Below are 14,844 nucleotides of genomic sequence, written 5' to 3'. Positions count from 1 at the left end.
ACATTTATTTTCATTCTCTGGCTAGCAGCACAGGTGGAGTTTAAGTCACAGGAAGCTTCTTATTCACATTAGCATTTTCCAAATCACACATGGACTGCATCCGAAAATGTAATTCTAAGTTGGTTTGGCGAAATGGGATACATTTTCCTACAGGCTCTATACAAGATAGGAAGGATCTCCAGTCAGTTGAGAAAAGTTTAAAGTACTTCATTCATGATGTACCATAGCCCCTCCTCTACCGGAAGGTTAAACTTTTGAAAAACCATTATGATAAGAGAATCCTCAGTGGAAGAATCTATGGCCTTAGAGTCACAAATTAACAGAAGCACTTGCAAATAATTTTTACATTTGTTAAAATAAAATAAAAAAGAATAAAATATTAATAGTATTATATGCATCTTAAATTATAGTGATGAGTACATATAAGTAATTACCATTTACCGTTCTTTGATCATGGAAATCTTGAAGATGTTCCTTTCTTACATTATAAATTACATACACACTTTGCTTTGTTACAGAGGGTATGCAGAGTAAAGGACGTTTTCCCCCTAGGTCTTGTCTTATTCAAACATTTAATGCATTTTTGTATTTTTCTTTAGTTAGAAGGTTGCATTCTAAAAGTTCTTTCATTTAATTCTGAAACTGAGTACTTACCATGTGCAGACACTGTCATCCCTAAAAGGCTCTTGTTACCTTATCTCTTGGTTCCAAGAGACTGATTTATCCCTTTCCCTTTCCAATGTCACTACTCATAGTTTCTGCCCATCCCTTAGCCCATAATGGAAGAGAACGTCTTAATAGCTTCTCAATTCAGTCTGCGTTTAACGAGTTTAACTTTGAGCCAGGTACTATGCTTGTTAAGATAGACAGATAAAACATAGTTCTTGCTCCACAAGAATTAACAGTCTAGTTAGGAGTGGGGTTGGTGAGAGAAGGTTAGTGACTGCTATATATAGGGTATGCTGTGACTAAAGTGACAATGAGCTGAAGAGTTGTGAGAAAAAACTTATGCCCTTCTTAAGAGATTAAAAAATGTCTTCTTCCCATTTTCCAGTAGGGAAAGATGCACATAGATGCTGATGATAAGTCTCGGCACATAAAGACTTATAGTAGATTGATTTACATTAATCTAAATGGACATCATTCCATGTCAACAAATACAAGGAGGAAAAGAGAGGAGGCTTCATTACTTTAGTCTTCATTTTTAAGCCTGGCGGGTGGGGAGCAGGTGGTACAGGATAACCTGTCTGCAATTTAAAACTAGCTATGAATAGTCCATAAAGGGGACCTTTCCCCATCACTAATTCTCTTCCTGATGACACGTTTTCCCATCCTCCCCTAATGAGAAGATCCTTCTTAGCTGCTGCAGCACTGTGGGGTCCAGTGGGATGGGTTATAGGAACCAATAACCTGGCCTGGCTTCCCTATAACAGCTTTTCCCAAGATTGTCTGAACCACTATTTGTCAAAATCATAAGTGACAAAAAGATGAATATGTTATTTCTATAATCTGCAAAGACAGTATATACATTTACATACATATATATGTATATATATATGTGTGTATGTGTTTTGCCACGTCCTCTCCCTTGACTATCTCCCCAGATCCTCTTCACCATTCCCTGCAATGCACAAAAAAGAAGTCTAACCGATATTATTTCTTATAAAAAGAGAAAACAACAAAGTAACTTGATTAGTAAATAGAGTTTGGACCAGAGCCCAGATCTTAAGAGATGTACATTGGTGCTCTTTTCACAAGGTGCACTCTCATGTTGACCTCCACTCTTCCATCCATCCAGCTCAAAATACTGTCTCTAACACCTTCTTACACATCTCTCACCTCAAATCTTCCTATGGCGCCTCACTCATCTCCATCACACTGAAATACTGAGGTTTATCTGCCTACCAACCTCCTTCCTCTCTAAAAACAACTTCCTCTTTGCTTTTCACACACACTCATGCTCGTCCTGCCTCACCTGAACTTTGCACACTGATTTCTATGGAGAGACTTTGCCATGCAGTGCAGAAGAATGAGCCTCTTTTTAAAAAAATCTAAATCATGTTCAAATGCCCATTTTGCCTCTTATAATCTGTGTGACTTTAGTTATCTTTAACCTCTTTGCCCCACTCTTCTCATCCATAGAGAATAATATCTAATTCATTGGGTTTTAAAAGGTAGCTAACATATGTAAGTACCATATGTAAGTAACACAGTATCAGGTACGTATGAGGTACTTAAAAAATGGTAGCTGTTTACTATGAAAATAATATTTACCTCAAAGGGCTGTTGTTCCTACACGCCTGACACCTAAGTAGTAGTCATGTGGGGTCTCTGGTCCTGCTCCCCATACAAGAACGCAGGATATGGTGAGGACAAAAAGGAACACCCACAGAGCCATGGATGGGGGGTTCATACCACTATAGTCTTGCTGGCGGCTGGGTGGGAGACCCAGGAAGCAAGAGCCACACATGTGCAATCCGCTGGCCACTGCTCTGCCAACCAACCAGCCCCACTTGCTAACTGCAATCCATGCTTGCTAGCTTAGCCACAGCAGTTATATTAGTGGCTAATGGCTAACTGGTTACTAATGGCTAACTGGTTACTGGTAGCTGATGACCATCTAGTCTCCAAGCGAGCACCTTTCCACATGAGGTCAAGAGCCTAGAAACTGCTCTCTCGGACTCTGTCCCCACAGTAGTCCCTGAAAATATGTTAATTGCCTTCTTTTCTCACCCTTAAAGCAACTTCCTTCCAACAAAGATTCAGGAAAAAACAAACAAACAACAAAAAAAAACCCCAAACAAACAAAAAAAAGGATTCAGAAACTAGTTCAAATCCAACAAAGACTTCCCTAATTCAGCTATAAAAGTATTTGTATGTTTACTAAAATCTCACCACCCACACAAAGTTAACACCTACTGAGAGCTACCCAGATATAATTTCTCCTCTTAAGCCACCGGAAGAAAATATTTTTCGTTTCCCAAAAGACGTGTCCTATCGTTACAACAGACACAAGTTGCCTTCAGGCACATTTCAGAGTTACCACAGTTTCATCGCTCCACAGCCAGAATACGTTAAGTTTGCTACACTATTCATACAACTGACGTGGCGGAAGAAAACTTCAGACAACGTCCCATAAATCCCAAAGAGTGACTAGGAACAGATGCCACGCAGTGACGTGGTCTAGGCGAGTGACGAGTGAACAAATGTGTTGCCTGTTCCTGCGGCGTGTCACTGTGTCATCGTGTGTGCCTGATGTGTCCGTAGTACGGAAAGTACAGTCGTGTGCAACATGTCTGAGCGCGAATGTGTATCCCCTTGAACCCGAGTGCACAGCTAGTGAGCAACGATGCGAACCCCCACAGGGATGTCCTCCGGTACTTACCTCTGCGGAAAAGCAGGTGGACGCCGCTGGGCGCCGCCATGTTGGCGTCGGTCACGTGGCCGCAGCCCTCGCTCGCCGCCCCGCCCTCTAGAGCTGTCCAGTGGCGGCCTGTCAAAGACCAGAGGCGCCGAGACCGCCCAAGGGGAGCGCGCGTGCGCGCGTGGGGCTGACTGCGGGAGCCCCGGAGGCGGAGCGGCTCCGGCACCGGGGCGACGAGGGAACTCGCGGCCGGCTGAGTCCGCTCCGGCCGCGAGAGGCGGGCTCCAGCCGTGGTTCGCACGCTCTCTCTGAACCCCGGCGCCCAGGTGGGATGGAAGAAGCCAGTCAGGTAAGCGTGGCATCAGTATTTGTAGCATCAACATTTTGGTGCATGGAAACGTGAAGTTGGGAGGAAAAAATAAAGCACAATCTAGAGTTCAGTATAGCACTTTGCATCGTTTTCCACTTTGTTGCAAATTATTACCCTGGATTCAATTGAAAGGTAAAAAATTTGGTTCAGTCACCAGCTTGCCTCTTTGCTGAGCCAGAATCTACATTACTCAGCAGAGACTTCAGACAAGACAGGATTTATGTGCAGCTGCATAATCTATGCGGGGTACCCCAGTGGATTTGTTCAGGGGACTTCTCATTCCCCAAGGACATCACCCGCTCTGCGGTATTAACTGGAGTCCTAATACCAAATTTGACTTTTAAGAATGAGAGGATGACGTCTACCAAATGTGCTGCCAAAAGGTGCAGCCTGCAAAAGGCCAATTGTGAATCAAGTGAGGAAGCTGATTGATGTGTCCCTAGTGATGAGGTTGCCCATTTGTATCAAATTCACTTTTCCTCTTGTCTGCATTCTGCACCAGATTCCATCCTGTCATGGACCAGGTATTAATTCATCTTGGTAGCCTGGTGCCCAGTAACGAAACTGATATTCAAGGAATGTCTTGGTGAAGGAATTGAACTCTCCATGGAACTAGTCAAACCAAGATATAAGTTTCCAGGAATTTAAATGCAGTGAAGATTGATAAGGATTCTGGGTGAACGTATGTGATATTTCCTAATTAATTTTTAAGAATTCAGTTTAATTGCTCTATGAAAAATCCAGACAATTCAGAAATGAGTGAAGGAAAAAGTGTAAGTCCCCTTCGTCACCCTCCCGACACTCCACAGTCCCACTTTCCAGTCAACAGTTGTGTGCATAATCCATGCGTTTTACAGGCAAATATGTGTAAATCTTTTAAATGGAATCACATACTTACTGTTATGATTTGTTTTTTCCACTCATCATAGACATCAAATCTCAGAACATTTAGCTTGAACGCATTCTTTTTAATGACGACATGGTCTTGATATTTTTATTTTTAAAGAGAATGAATTTTGGCAGGTCATTGAGGACACAAGCTATACTTCTTGGGGACCCAGTTTTGGATGCTTTTGGGTCACCTTGAAAGATAAAGAGAAATAATGTTTTCCCCTGAAATAAACCAGATGTACAAGGATGAGAATGAAAAGTACTTCTACGTGTTACTTCAAGTCCCACCTTTTTCAAACTCAGATCAATTCCAGGTGTGTTTTTTTAAATAAACTTTTATTTATTTAAATGTGTTTTTCCAGGACCCATCAGCTCCAAGTTAAGTAGTTGTTTCAATCTAGTTGTGGAGGGCATAGCTCACAGTTGCCCATGTGGGGATCGAACTGACAACCCTGGTGCTATGAGCATCACCCTCTAACCAACTGAGCTAACCGGCCACCCCTGAGAAGGTTTTTGAACATGGTAAACCTATCCTCTGTATAACTAAAGCCAACAATCTGAGTGCAGCAAAGGAGCCTGAGAGTTAGCGGGGCACAGCGTCTCAGTGTGCAGAAAAAAGAAACCTAAAAGTTCCTAGCAGAGGGTCAGAAGGCATTAAGCCCAATTTCAAACACACCTGAAATAGAACACATGTTCATGATTCAGGTCAGCCAACCTGTTGAAAACAAATGCACAATTTATTTCCCTGAAACTGGAATGACAAGGAAAAGGGAACTGTGAGGACTCAGGTGGCACTACCATAGTGGAATCCCCAATAAGTTCAGCTCAGAATGTAGGTATCCAAGATGAGCGAGAAATGAAGCAGATGGGAACTTGCACAGGTGATACAGCTCATCCACTGATGCTTGATTTGGCTGCTTTCATACCACATCCTTCTTACATTAGGATTAAACGCTGTCAGCGTTATGTCCTACAAAATCATTAATTTATGAGATATATGCATACTGACCAATAAGGTACAGGGCTAGACCACTGACTACAAAATCATTAATTTATGAGATATATGCATACTGACCAATAAGGTACAGGGCCAGACCACTGACATCTGAGATCCTTGCAATTCTAACGTTCTGTGATCCTGGGAGTACAGGGCATTATGCTTTCATCTAGATGAGTAACCACTACTGACTCACTTCTCTACTCCAGATCTGTCCAGCTTCCCATCTGTGAAATGAAGCTTAATTATATTGTGGCACCTCACTGATTTGTACTCTTGCCATTACTTACATTTTGTATTTGGGATTCTTGAGTAAAAAGTTGAATAATTTTTCAAAACCAGGGTTCAGGAAATAAAGGATAACTTCTTAATATCTTCAGTTTCTGTGTCCAAAAATTCATTCTTCAATGGGAAAATATTTTTATTGTGATTGTTTTATAAGTCGTTTATGTTGGATTTAAAAAGATTGTGTCTTATTAGCATCTTTTAAAATATTTTCTTCTTTTATAAAAGAAATAAATCAGAAATAAATTCTGATATTCATATATTTAAAGTCAGTTTTTTCTTCCCCCTACTTAATCTTTTATTATCGTATTATACCGTACAACTTTTTCAAAAGTTGTGTATAGTCTGTGATATTTAAATAATATCGGCTTCTGTAATGTATATATTGCGTTTGTAATTCACATTCACATTTTTAAAATGTTCTAGGGGATTATGTGGCATGAAATCCTTTAAAAATAAATTTTGTTTTGTAATACATCATTCTGTAACTTGTTTCACAAGTTTAGATTTTAAAATACTCATTAGGATTACCTATAATGCAAGATACAGACAGGTAACCTCGTATAACATGGTTGTTAGGTTCCTAAAAAATGCTATGTTATGCAAATCCATGTTATACAAAACAAAGAACTAGTACAAAAAAGGGGGTTAGGTTCCAAAAATTAAAAAAATACTATATGTTTATAATTAAGATAAATATCTTTATTAAAGCAATTTTCTGCAAAGTATAACTTGTTAATATGTATTAAATAATGTTTTCTTCTTCGTCGTCACTACTAACCACCATTAACTGAGGGCATTTTTTAAAAATCTTTTTCTTGATTTATTTTTTAAATTCTCCTTTTTGGTGAAATATATTTTTTTATTAGTTTCAGGTGCACAAGACAAAGTAATACTTAGACATTTATCTTTTATATCCCTCACACTGTGTGAACCCCTGCCCCCACCCACTATCCCTCTGACATCACACCGAGCCATTACATTTCCAATGTCTCTATTCCTAATGCTGTACTCCACTTCTTGTATATATATAAAATTGTAGTTGACATTCATTATTGTTCAGCTTCAGCTTCAGGTGCACAGTGCAGTGATCAGGCATCTACATCATCCCTGAGGTGGTCTCCCTGAGACAAGTGTCCATCGGATACCCTACAAAATCTTTACATTATTGATTACATTCCCCAAATTACTTTACAAAACCCGGTGGCCATCTTGTGGTTACTGTTTTCTAATCCCCTCACCTTCCCCCTTATCCCCACCCCCCCACCCATCTAACCCTCAGTTTTTCCTTTGTCTCCAAAACTGTCTCTGATTAGTTCATTCACTTATTCTTTTCTTTAGATTCCACATATAAGTGAGATCATATGGTATTTGTCTTTCTCTGACTTATTTCACTTAACATAATGTTCTCTAGGTCCATCCATGTTGTTGCAAATGGTAAGATTTCTTCTTTATGGCTGCGTAATACTCCATTGTATAAATGTACCACAGTTTCTTAATCCAGTCATCTACCGATGGACATTTCAATTGTTTCCATGTCTTGGCTATTGTGTATAGTGCTGCAATAAACATAGGAGTGCATAAAGATTTTTGAATTAGAGTTTTGGATTTCTCTGGATACCTAGGAGTGGAATTGCTGGATTATAAGGTAGTTCCATTTTCAGATTTTTGAGATACCTCCATACTGTTTTCCATAGTGGCTAAACCAATCTGCAATCCCACCAACAGTGCACAAGGGTTCCCGTTTCTCCACATCCTTGCCAGCACTTGTTGTTTGTTGATTTATTGATAATAGCCATTTTGACTGGGGTGAGGTGATATCTCATTGTGGTTTTTATTTGCATTTCTCTAATGATTAGTGAGTTTGAGCATTTTTTCATATGTCTGTTTGCCATCTGTATGTCCTTTTTAGAAAAATGTCTCTTCATGTCCTCTGCCCATTTTTCAATTGGGTTGTTTGTTTTTTTGGAGTTGAGTGAGTTTTTTATAAATTTGTGATATTAACCCCTTATCAGATATATCATTGGCAAATATCTTTTCCCATTCAGTAGGGTCCCTTTTTGTTTTATTGATGGTTTCCTTTGCTGTGAAAAAATTTTTAGTTTGATGTAATGCCACATGTTTATTTTTTCTCTTACTTCCCTTGCACGAGGGGAAAGGGCATTTTCTTTTTGACAAGACATCGTCATCCTCTGAACTTAATACTCCACAAACAAAATGGATTTAAAATTCTAATAAATTTAAAAATTCTGTACTCAAATCTGATACGACACCCATGCTCAAATGAAAAATTTCAAATGAGGTATCTTTCACTCTTAAAAGCTCTTACTATGCTCCATGTTGTTCAGGGATTTCTCCAATTCTCAAACCGTGTCAGAGTGAAACTGTGTTCTAGGACGCAGTGTTATATGAGGGTTTCCCCAATTCCACGACCGTGTTATAGAAGTGCGGTGTTATACGGGGGTTACCTGTATTTAAAAATATAGACTATAAAATAAAGACTAAGATGCTTACATACCTATAGAAGAAAATTGTTATATATGAACACATTGTAAAACTGAAATAATGTGCTATTTTCTGCTGGACACAGAGCAGGTTCTATAGCCTGTTAACTGGTGCCCTGGGACCTGCGCAACTTCCGTGGGACTGTCATCTCACCTTCATTCACCCTTCCTGACCTTGGTTATTAGTTTTGCCACCTGAATCTGAAAAATTAGTCTTTGGTTTGATTTCAGGATCGTTTCTTAGTATTTCACTCTATGGCTTAAGAATATTTCCATCCTGCCCTCTAATCGTCTAACTTTAATATAAAGAAATTATTTACATTTGTAAAGTCAAATGAACATTCTTTCTAGAAACTAGTAGCTGCACAAATATAACCTGCACATACAACAGGAACCTGTCTCAGTAGCTGATTGGACCCCTCTAAATGAGTAAAGGGGCCAGCTTCAAATGATTATGTTCAGGCAGAAAGTTTTTAGGTCACTTTATTAACCACCTTGCTGGTGGAATGTCATTTCCTACACCAATCATTTGAGACAATAATAATGTCACTGGCTAATCTAGTGGTACCCTTTGAGAAAAATGTGTAAATGCTCCATGTTTTTGGAGAAAAAGTAATGCCATGTGCAAGGTAGTTGTGAGAAACCAAGTGGATTTCTCCTTGCTGCTTGTGCCCTGTTTCCTTGATCTACAGCAGTGCCCACAGGGAACTGGGGGCAGGAGAGAGAGGCTTTATTTATATGTGACCCTCCTGCCCCTCCCATTTTTGGTTTGTCTAATGACATATTCTCAGTCATATAATTCCTATGCAAATGAAACTTGAAGCTCCACCCTTTTCTAACAAGATTGCCCTAGCTGAGCCCCTCCAACATTAAAATTCTGACAATTTCAGGGCCTACAGCCATTTATAGGCCTAATCCAAATGGGCTCAGCAAATAGCATGTTGCAGGGTCCTGAGCAGTCTGTCAGGGTAAGCAGAGTAGAACGGGACCAGACAGAGCTAACTAATAGACAGGGTTGTTGTTCTCATATCCAGTCTGGCCAGTAGTTTTTTCAAGGTTCAACCCCTTGGCTTGAAAGGTATTATAGGAGATTGTAAACAGAAATGCTGCAGCCTAAGAACCTATCCATTGTTGGAGCAGTTGCCCAGCTGGAATGGTTGGCAGGGGCCCAAGGAGGGAAGGTATGGGAAGGCTGCAGGGAAGAGGATGTGGGTGGTTCTAGACGTCCCTCACTGGTGCATCCAAGTTTTCTGATAATACTACTCTGAAGAAAGTTGGATTAAGACAGAAGTGTGCATTTGCCCTGTGAAATTTAAATAAAAGTGTGTACCACTAGCAACTGCCATCTATTCTCATTTACTAATAATCTGGGAAAGGAGCACCTGCTTATACACTTCTGGAGAATGAAGAATTCCATTCAGGATAAGGAAGAAGGGCAAAAAGTTTCCAAGAGAATTTAGTGATCAATCAGCCAATCAATACACACCTAAGAGCCTGCGCAAGGCTCAAAGGAGATATGATTTTGATTTTGTGCTTAAGAAACTAATTGGAAAGCTGAAACTAACATGCTCACAAGAATGTGCGAAAGGAAAACCAAATACCTCTAAGATTAAAAGCCCCATAGGAGCAACACCATGAGTGAGGGGTCACAGATTCTGACTATCCCTAGCTGCTGAGAACTGAGGAAAATGCTGAACTCTAATTATGTAAGGTCCCAGGAAATTGCACCTATTTAATCTCCTTCATTTCCTGCAAAGATGAAGGTGAGAGAAAGGGAAATATGCTTCCCATCATGATGAAATATGCTTCAATGGGAAAATCATGATGGAATCACTGAGCATCTCTAAGAAGAAAAAGGAAAATGCTCTCGATCCTCTTGTGGGGATTTTAAAAGTATTTTGGTTTTTGTTTTCTGTTTACACATGTATATAATATGTGCTCTTTAAAAACATTTTTAAAAATACTGAAATGTATAATACAGAAAGCAGAAGTCTCTCAGAAAAGCTCTCTCCAGGTAATCACTGTTAATGAGTTTTTGTATATTCACCCAATCTACATAGAGTAAAAGACAGCAGACTAGGCAAAAGGACAGGAATGCACAATATTACTATGTCTTTATTGCAATCCACTGTACATTCTCTTTTTTCCTTTTGCCTTCACTTTGCACTTTTCTTTCATTGTTTCCACCCTTCTGTAATACTACTTATTTTACAGTTTTTTTGTGTTCCTCCTGAAGTGATGGTACATTCCTAATTACCTTCTCATGTTCTCCCATCTTTGCTTATTCTTTTGCTGGATTTATGGTTCTGTTCTCAGCTACCGTTGCTGTTTAATTCTTAGTGTGTTTGAGTACAAATACATGGTCCTGTAGGATTGTGTGAGACCAATTCATAGAGAGAGCAGTTCAACCATTAACATCAGAGGTTGAAGAAATTTGATTTTGATATTTCTTTCCTGTAAGCATGAAACAATACTCCTTGGTCAGTTAACACTTATGCAAAATACACTGTAGTTAAGAATCTCTAAAGTGGAGATTATGAAATAACAAGGGATTTAATAATAGAAAAACAGAACTAGCTGTCTGTCTCTTTCTCCCCTCCCATTCTCCGCCTCCACTCCCCAAAGTGGCTGACAAACTAAGCAGTAGTGCATTTCTTAACTTCTTCTCGCCTCTCAGTCAACGAATTCTATATTCAAGACGGAAACTGTTGAAACAAACAAGAGGGCAGATGCTGCCCTGACATCTCTTCCCATTGAGCTGAGCTCCTCTGTGCGTACCATATCCACTTCAGCCCGGAGAATAACCTGTCTGCAGAGCATTCTCCTCATCTGAAGCACACACAAACATCCCTGCAGTTTCTTTGGCTTGATAAAGGATAAAGGAAGAAAAGCGGCAGCTGCTCTAAGAGCAGACCGCAAACAGGCCTCACTGTGGTAACCCCACGGCCTTCACAAAGGGGATTCAGAGAGCTAGGCAAACAAACGGACAGCCCAAGACTTCCGAACAGATTCACCTGCCAAAATTATTAATTACAAATCTAAAGAACCATCTAGGTGAACTGAGAGTCTAACCAAAGCACATTTTCCAACTTGCTTTTATTAAGTTGGAAGAGAGAGAATACAGTGGAAGAACTGGGAAGCACTTCAAAGATCACCACCTAATCCAACTCGAACTCTATCCCTTCCAATTTTAAGATAAAGATAGGCTCTGAAAGGTCATCAGAGAGAAGATTCACCCCTTTTCCAGCCTGTGTACATTATAGCACTGCAGGTCTTAAAAAATCTATTTTTTACAAGATATTTATAAGGCACTTCTTGTAGCATTTTATACTGTATAGCTCTTCAGATACTCATCAGAGATGACATCACACTTTTATTGCACTATATTTTTCCACAGGGTGAATGGAAAGCCCCCAAAATTATGACATGAAAAACTTCAAAGCTTTGGTTTTACACTTGGTGTCTGTTGATTCATAGGATCAGGGTGTCAAAGATAACTTGTTTTTGATAGTCAAATAAAGTGCATGGTTCACTGTGATACTGTGATTACTTTGAGAACCAGTTTCCAAAGAAATGGATTGAGTATTGCTTTATTTATTTTTTATTTTTTAAAGAAAGCTTTTTTTTTTTTTTTTTTTTTTGTGAGTTCCACCTTGTGCAAGTCAGGCTGAGCACAATCTGAGTTTAAAGGTGCCACTTGTCTGCTTCAGGGAAACTTATTTACAATTTTTCCTTGGTGTACAATTGTATTTGACATTATATGGAGTTTGAGTTGCTGTATAATCTATTATTATTTAAACAAAATTTTACTTCAAAGTAACACAGTTTTAAAGAAACATGGAATTATAACAAAGTTTACAATGAAAAGCAGTCTCCCATCCCATCTTTTCCTACTCTGGCCCCAGACTCAACCACTTTGAACTGTTTTTATTTCTAGTTACTGCCCAAAGTCACGCCAACTGTAGTTTATTATATTTGGACTCTGACTTTCTTGTACACTATTTTTTTGCTGGAGTTAATACTTTTCTATTCTAATTTGGACCAATTACTTTCTTAGACATGCCATTCAATTGCCATCCTCAGATTTCTTTTTATTGGAATGAGATCAGTTTTATCATTTCTTGTACTCCACATCATTTCCATGCTCTTTGATTTCATCTTCATGCTGCTAAAATAGGTCTACAAGTAACTTCATCAGAAAGTGTGTAAAGTTAGTTTTCTGGTTTCTTAGGTTTCCAAAACTACCTTTATTTTCTCTCACACTTGACTGATAGTTTGGGTTTATGTAAGGATTCTAGATTCAAAATAATTTTCCATCAGAACTGTGAAGACACTGTCCCATTATCTTTTAGCATGAAGTATGGCTGATAAGAAGTCTAATGCTATTTAAATTTCTCTCCTCTCCCAGGTTACCTGTTTTCCCCTCTGAAAGCATTTAGTATCTTTATTTTATGCTCAGTGTTTTAAAATTTAATAATTTAGCCTAAACATGGATCTTTTTAGATAAGTGGTATAGAAGTGAAGAACCCAAGAGAATTACATGGCCTGGGCTAAAATCCTAGCTCTGCCATTTACTGTGTGACCTTGGGTGAAATAACCTCACATGAGGATAATACCATTATGCCTCAGAAGGTTGTTGTGAGAACTGAGATGCCTGATGTTAAGTGTTTAGCAAGTAGTAAGTGCTTAGTAAATGTTAGTGATGTTGATTTAATCTTGCTCAATCTTCAGTGAGCTCTTCTAATTTGAAGATTCATTTCTTCAACTCTGAGGAATTATCATCCCATTCTTTGATTATGTCCTTCTGTTCACTTTCCCTCTCAGAAACAAAAATAAGCTGGCTATCAGACTTCCCATATTGATTTTTCTGTTCTTTTATATTTCCTCTTTTTGATATTCTGGAAAATTTCTTCAACTTTATCCCCCAAGTTTCTGCTGCTTGAATCAGAACACTCATTTTAAATTTTGAAGAGCTCTTTCTTACTCACTGACTGTTCCTTTTAAATAGTATTGTTTTTGTTTCATATATGCAATATCTTTCCCAATTTTTATCTTGAAAACTTAAAAACACACAGAAATGTTGAAAGAATCATACAGTGAATGCCCATATATACCTTCCACCTAGATTCAGTAATTTAAAAAATTTTGTCACATTTGCTTTCTGTTTATATACATAGGTATGTCTATGTATGCATGTATGTATGCATGTATGTATTATGTATGTATGCATATATATTCCACCTACACAAACCCTTTTTTTCTGGACCTTTTGAATGTCACTCGCAGATATCATGACTCTGATCCTAATACTTCAGGATGTGACTCCTAGGAATAAAGACATTTCTCCTACACAAGCACAATACTACTTTCACAACTATGAAAATTAACAAAATTCCATGTCATCCTTATTCAAATTTCTCTATTCTCTGTGTGCAAAACCTATCAAAATGTAAAATATCCATGCACTTTTACTCAGCGATTCCATCATGATCTTGTGTACATAAGCCCACATGTACAAAACGGGGTTTACACAAGAATATTCACTGCAGCATTGCTTATAAGAGAAGACAGAAAACCTAAATATCCATTAATAGAGGCTTGATCTAAACAGTGAAATCAAACGATGGAATATCAAAAAGCTGTTTAGAATGAAGGTATTTAGAATTGAAGTGTTCAAAATATGAGTAAAATTTAACTGGAAGATTCTGAGTACTGCATATAGTATATCATCATTTGTGTTAAAGAATTACGGATGTTTGCAGACTGATAATTAACTCTGAGGGGGAAAAAAGGAAACTGGTAGAAATAACTGCCTCTGGAGAAGTGAACTGGGGAACTGGGTGGGAGGGCAGCTTACTTCTCATCAAATATTCTTATTCATTTTGAATTCTGTACTATGTCCACATCATATAAAAAAAAATAATGTTGACAGTGGAAGAATGTTCGATCCCATGTAGCAGTGATTCTCTAAGGATTATTTTGCCTCCCAGAGGACACACAGCAATGTCTGGAGACACACTGGGTTGTTACAAGTGAAAGTGGGGGTGCTACCAGCGTCCAGTGGGTAGAGGCCTGCCCATAGTACACAGGTCAGGCCCATGCAACAAAGAATGATCTGGCGTAAAATGTCAGTATTGCTGAGGTTGAGAAACCCTGCTGTAGAGCAGTTATTCCGGATGATGAGGTTTCAGAAGAGTTAAGCAAGACTGAAGGAATGAACAAAAAGAAAGTCATGGAGATAGGCCTAAGCATTCAACTCATTGTGCCTCTAAGATAGATAACATTTCTAGCTGTGAAGAAGGATGGATGGAGAAGTCCAGCATGTTCCTGTTTGCAGTCATTCCAGATTGGTAGTATCAAGCTTCTGTAACCTCAGGTCATATTAATAATTTTAGCTGTTGTAAACATAGTATAGTCACTGTAAGAATGAGGT

The 14,844-nt window shown here is 38.7% G+C and overlaps 2 protein-coding genes across 7 annotated transcripts in view; one reads left to right on the top strand and one right to left on the bottom strand.

Annotated features, from left to right (window-relative positions):
- METAP1D (methionyl aminopeptidase type 1D, mitochondrial) overlaps positions 1-3,449 on the bottom strand; it is a 68,423-nt gene extending 64,974 nt beyond the window's left edge. For 3 of the 6 annotated variants that reach the window (XR_013993490.1, XR_013993491.1, XM_081050946.1), the window contains exon 1: positions 3,386-3,442. Coding sequence is in view for 2 of the 6 variants with exons in the window: in XM_081050946.1 (XP_080907072.1) it covers positions 3,386-3,425 (40 nt within the window). In the remaining 4 variants the exon portion in view is untranslated. Of the gene's footprint in view, positions 1-3,385 lie in introns of all 6 variants that reach the window. The other 3 variants (XM_081050945.1, XM_081050947.1, XM_081050944.1) reach the window with 3 other exon arrangements.
- A 104-nt stretch (positions 3,450-3,553) lies between these two features.
- SLC25A12 (solute carrier family 25 member 12) overlaps positions 3,554-14,844 on the top strand; it is a 166,470-nt gene continuing 155,179 nt past the window's right edge. Inside the window, exon 1 of the mRNA XM_081052772.1 lies at positions 3,554-3,713. Within this exon, the coding sequence (XP_080908898.1) occupies positions 3,696-3,713 (18 nt within the window). The 5' untranslated portion in view covers positions 3,554-3,695. The remainder of the gene's footprint in view (positions 3,714-14,844) is intronic.

This window comes from Rhinolophus hipposideros (assembly GCF_964194185.1).
Source record: "Rhinolophus hipposideros genome assembly, chromosome: 6".
Taxonomy (NCBI): Eukaryota; Metazoa; Chordata; class Mammalia; order Chiroptera; family Rhinolophidae; genus Rhinolophus; species Rhinolophus hipposideros.
Note: the sequence above shows the minus strand (reverse complement) of the source record. Positions and strands in the feature narration are given on the sequence as shown.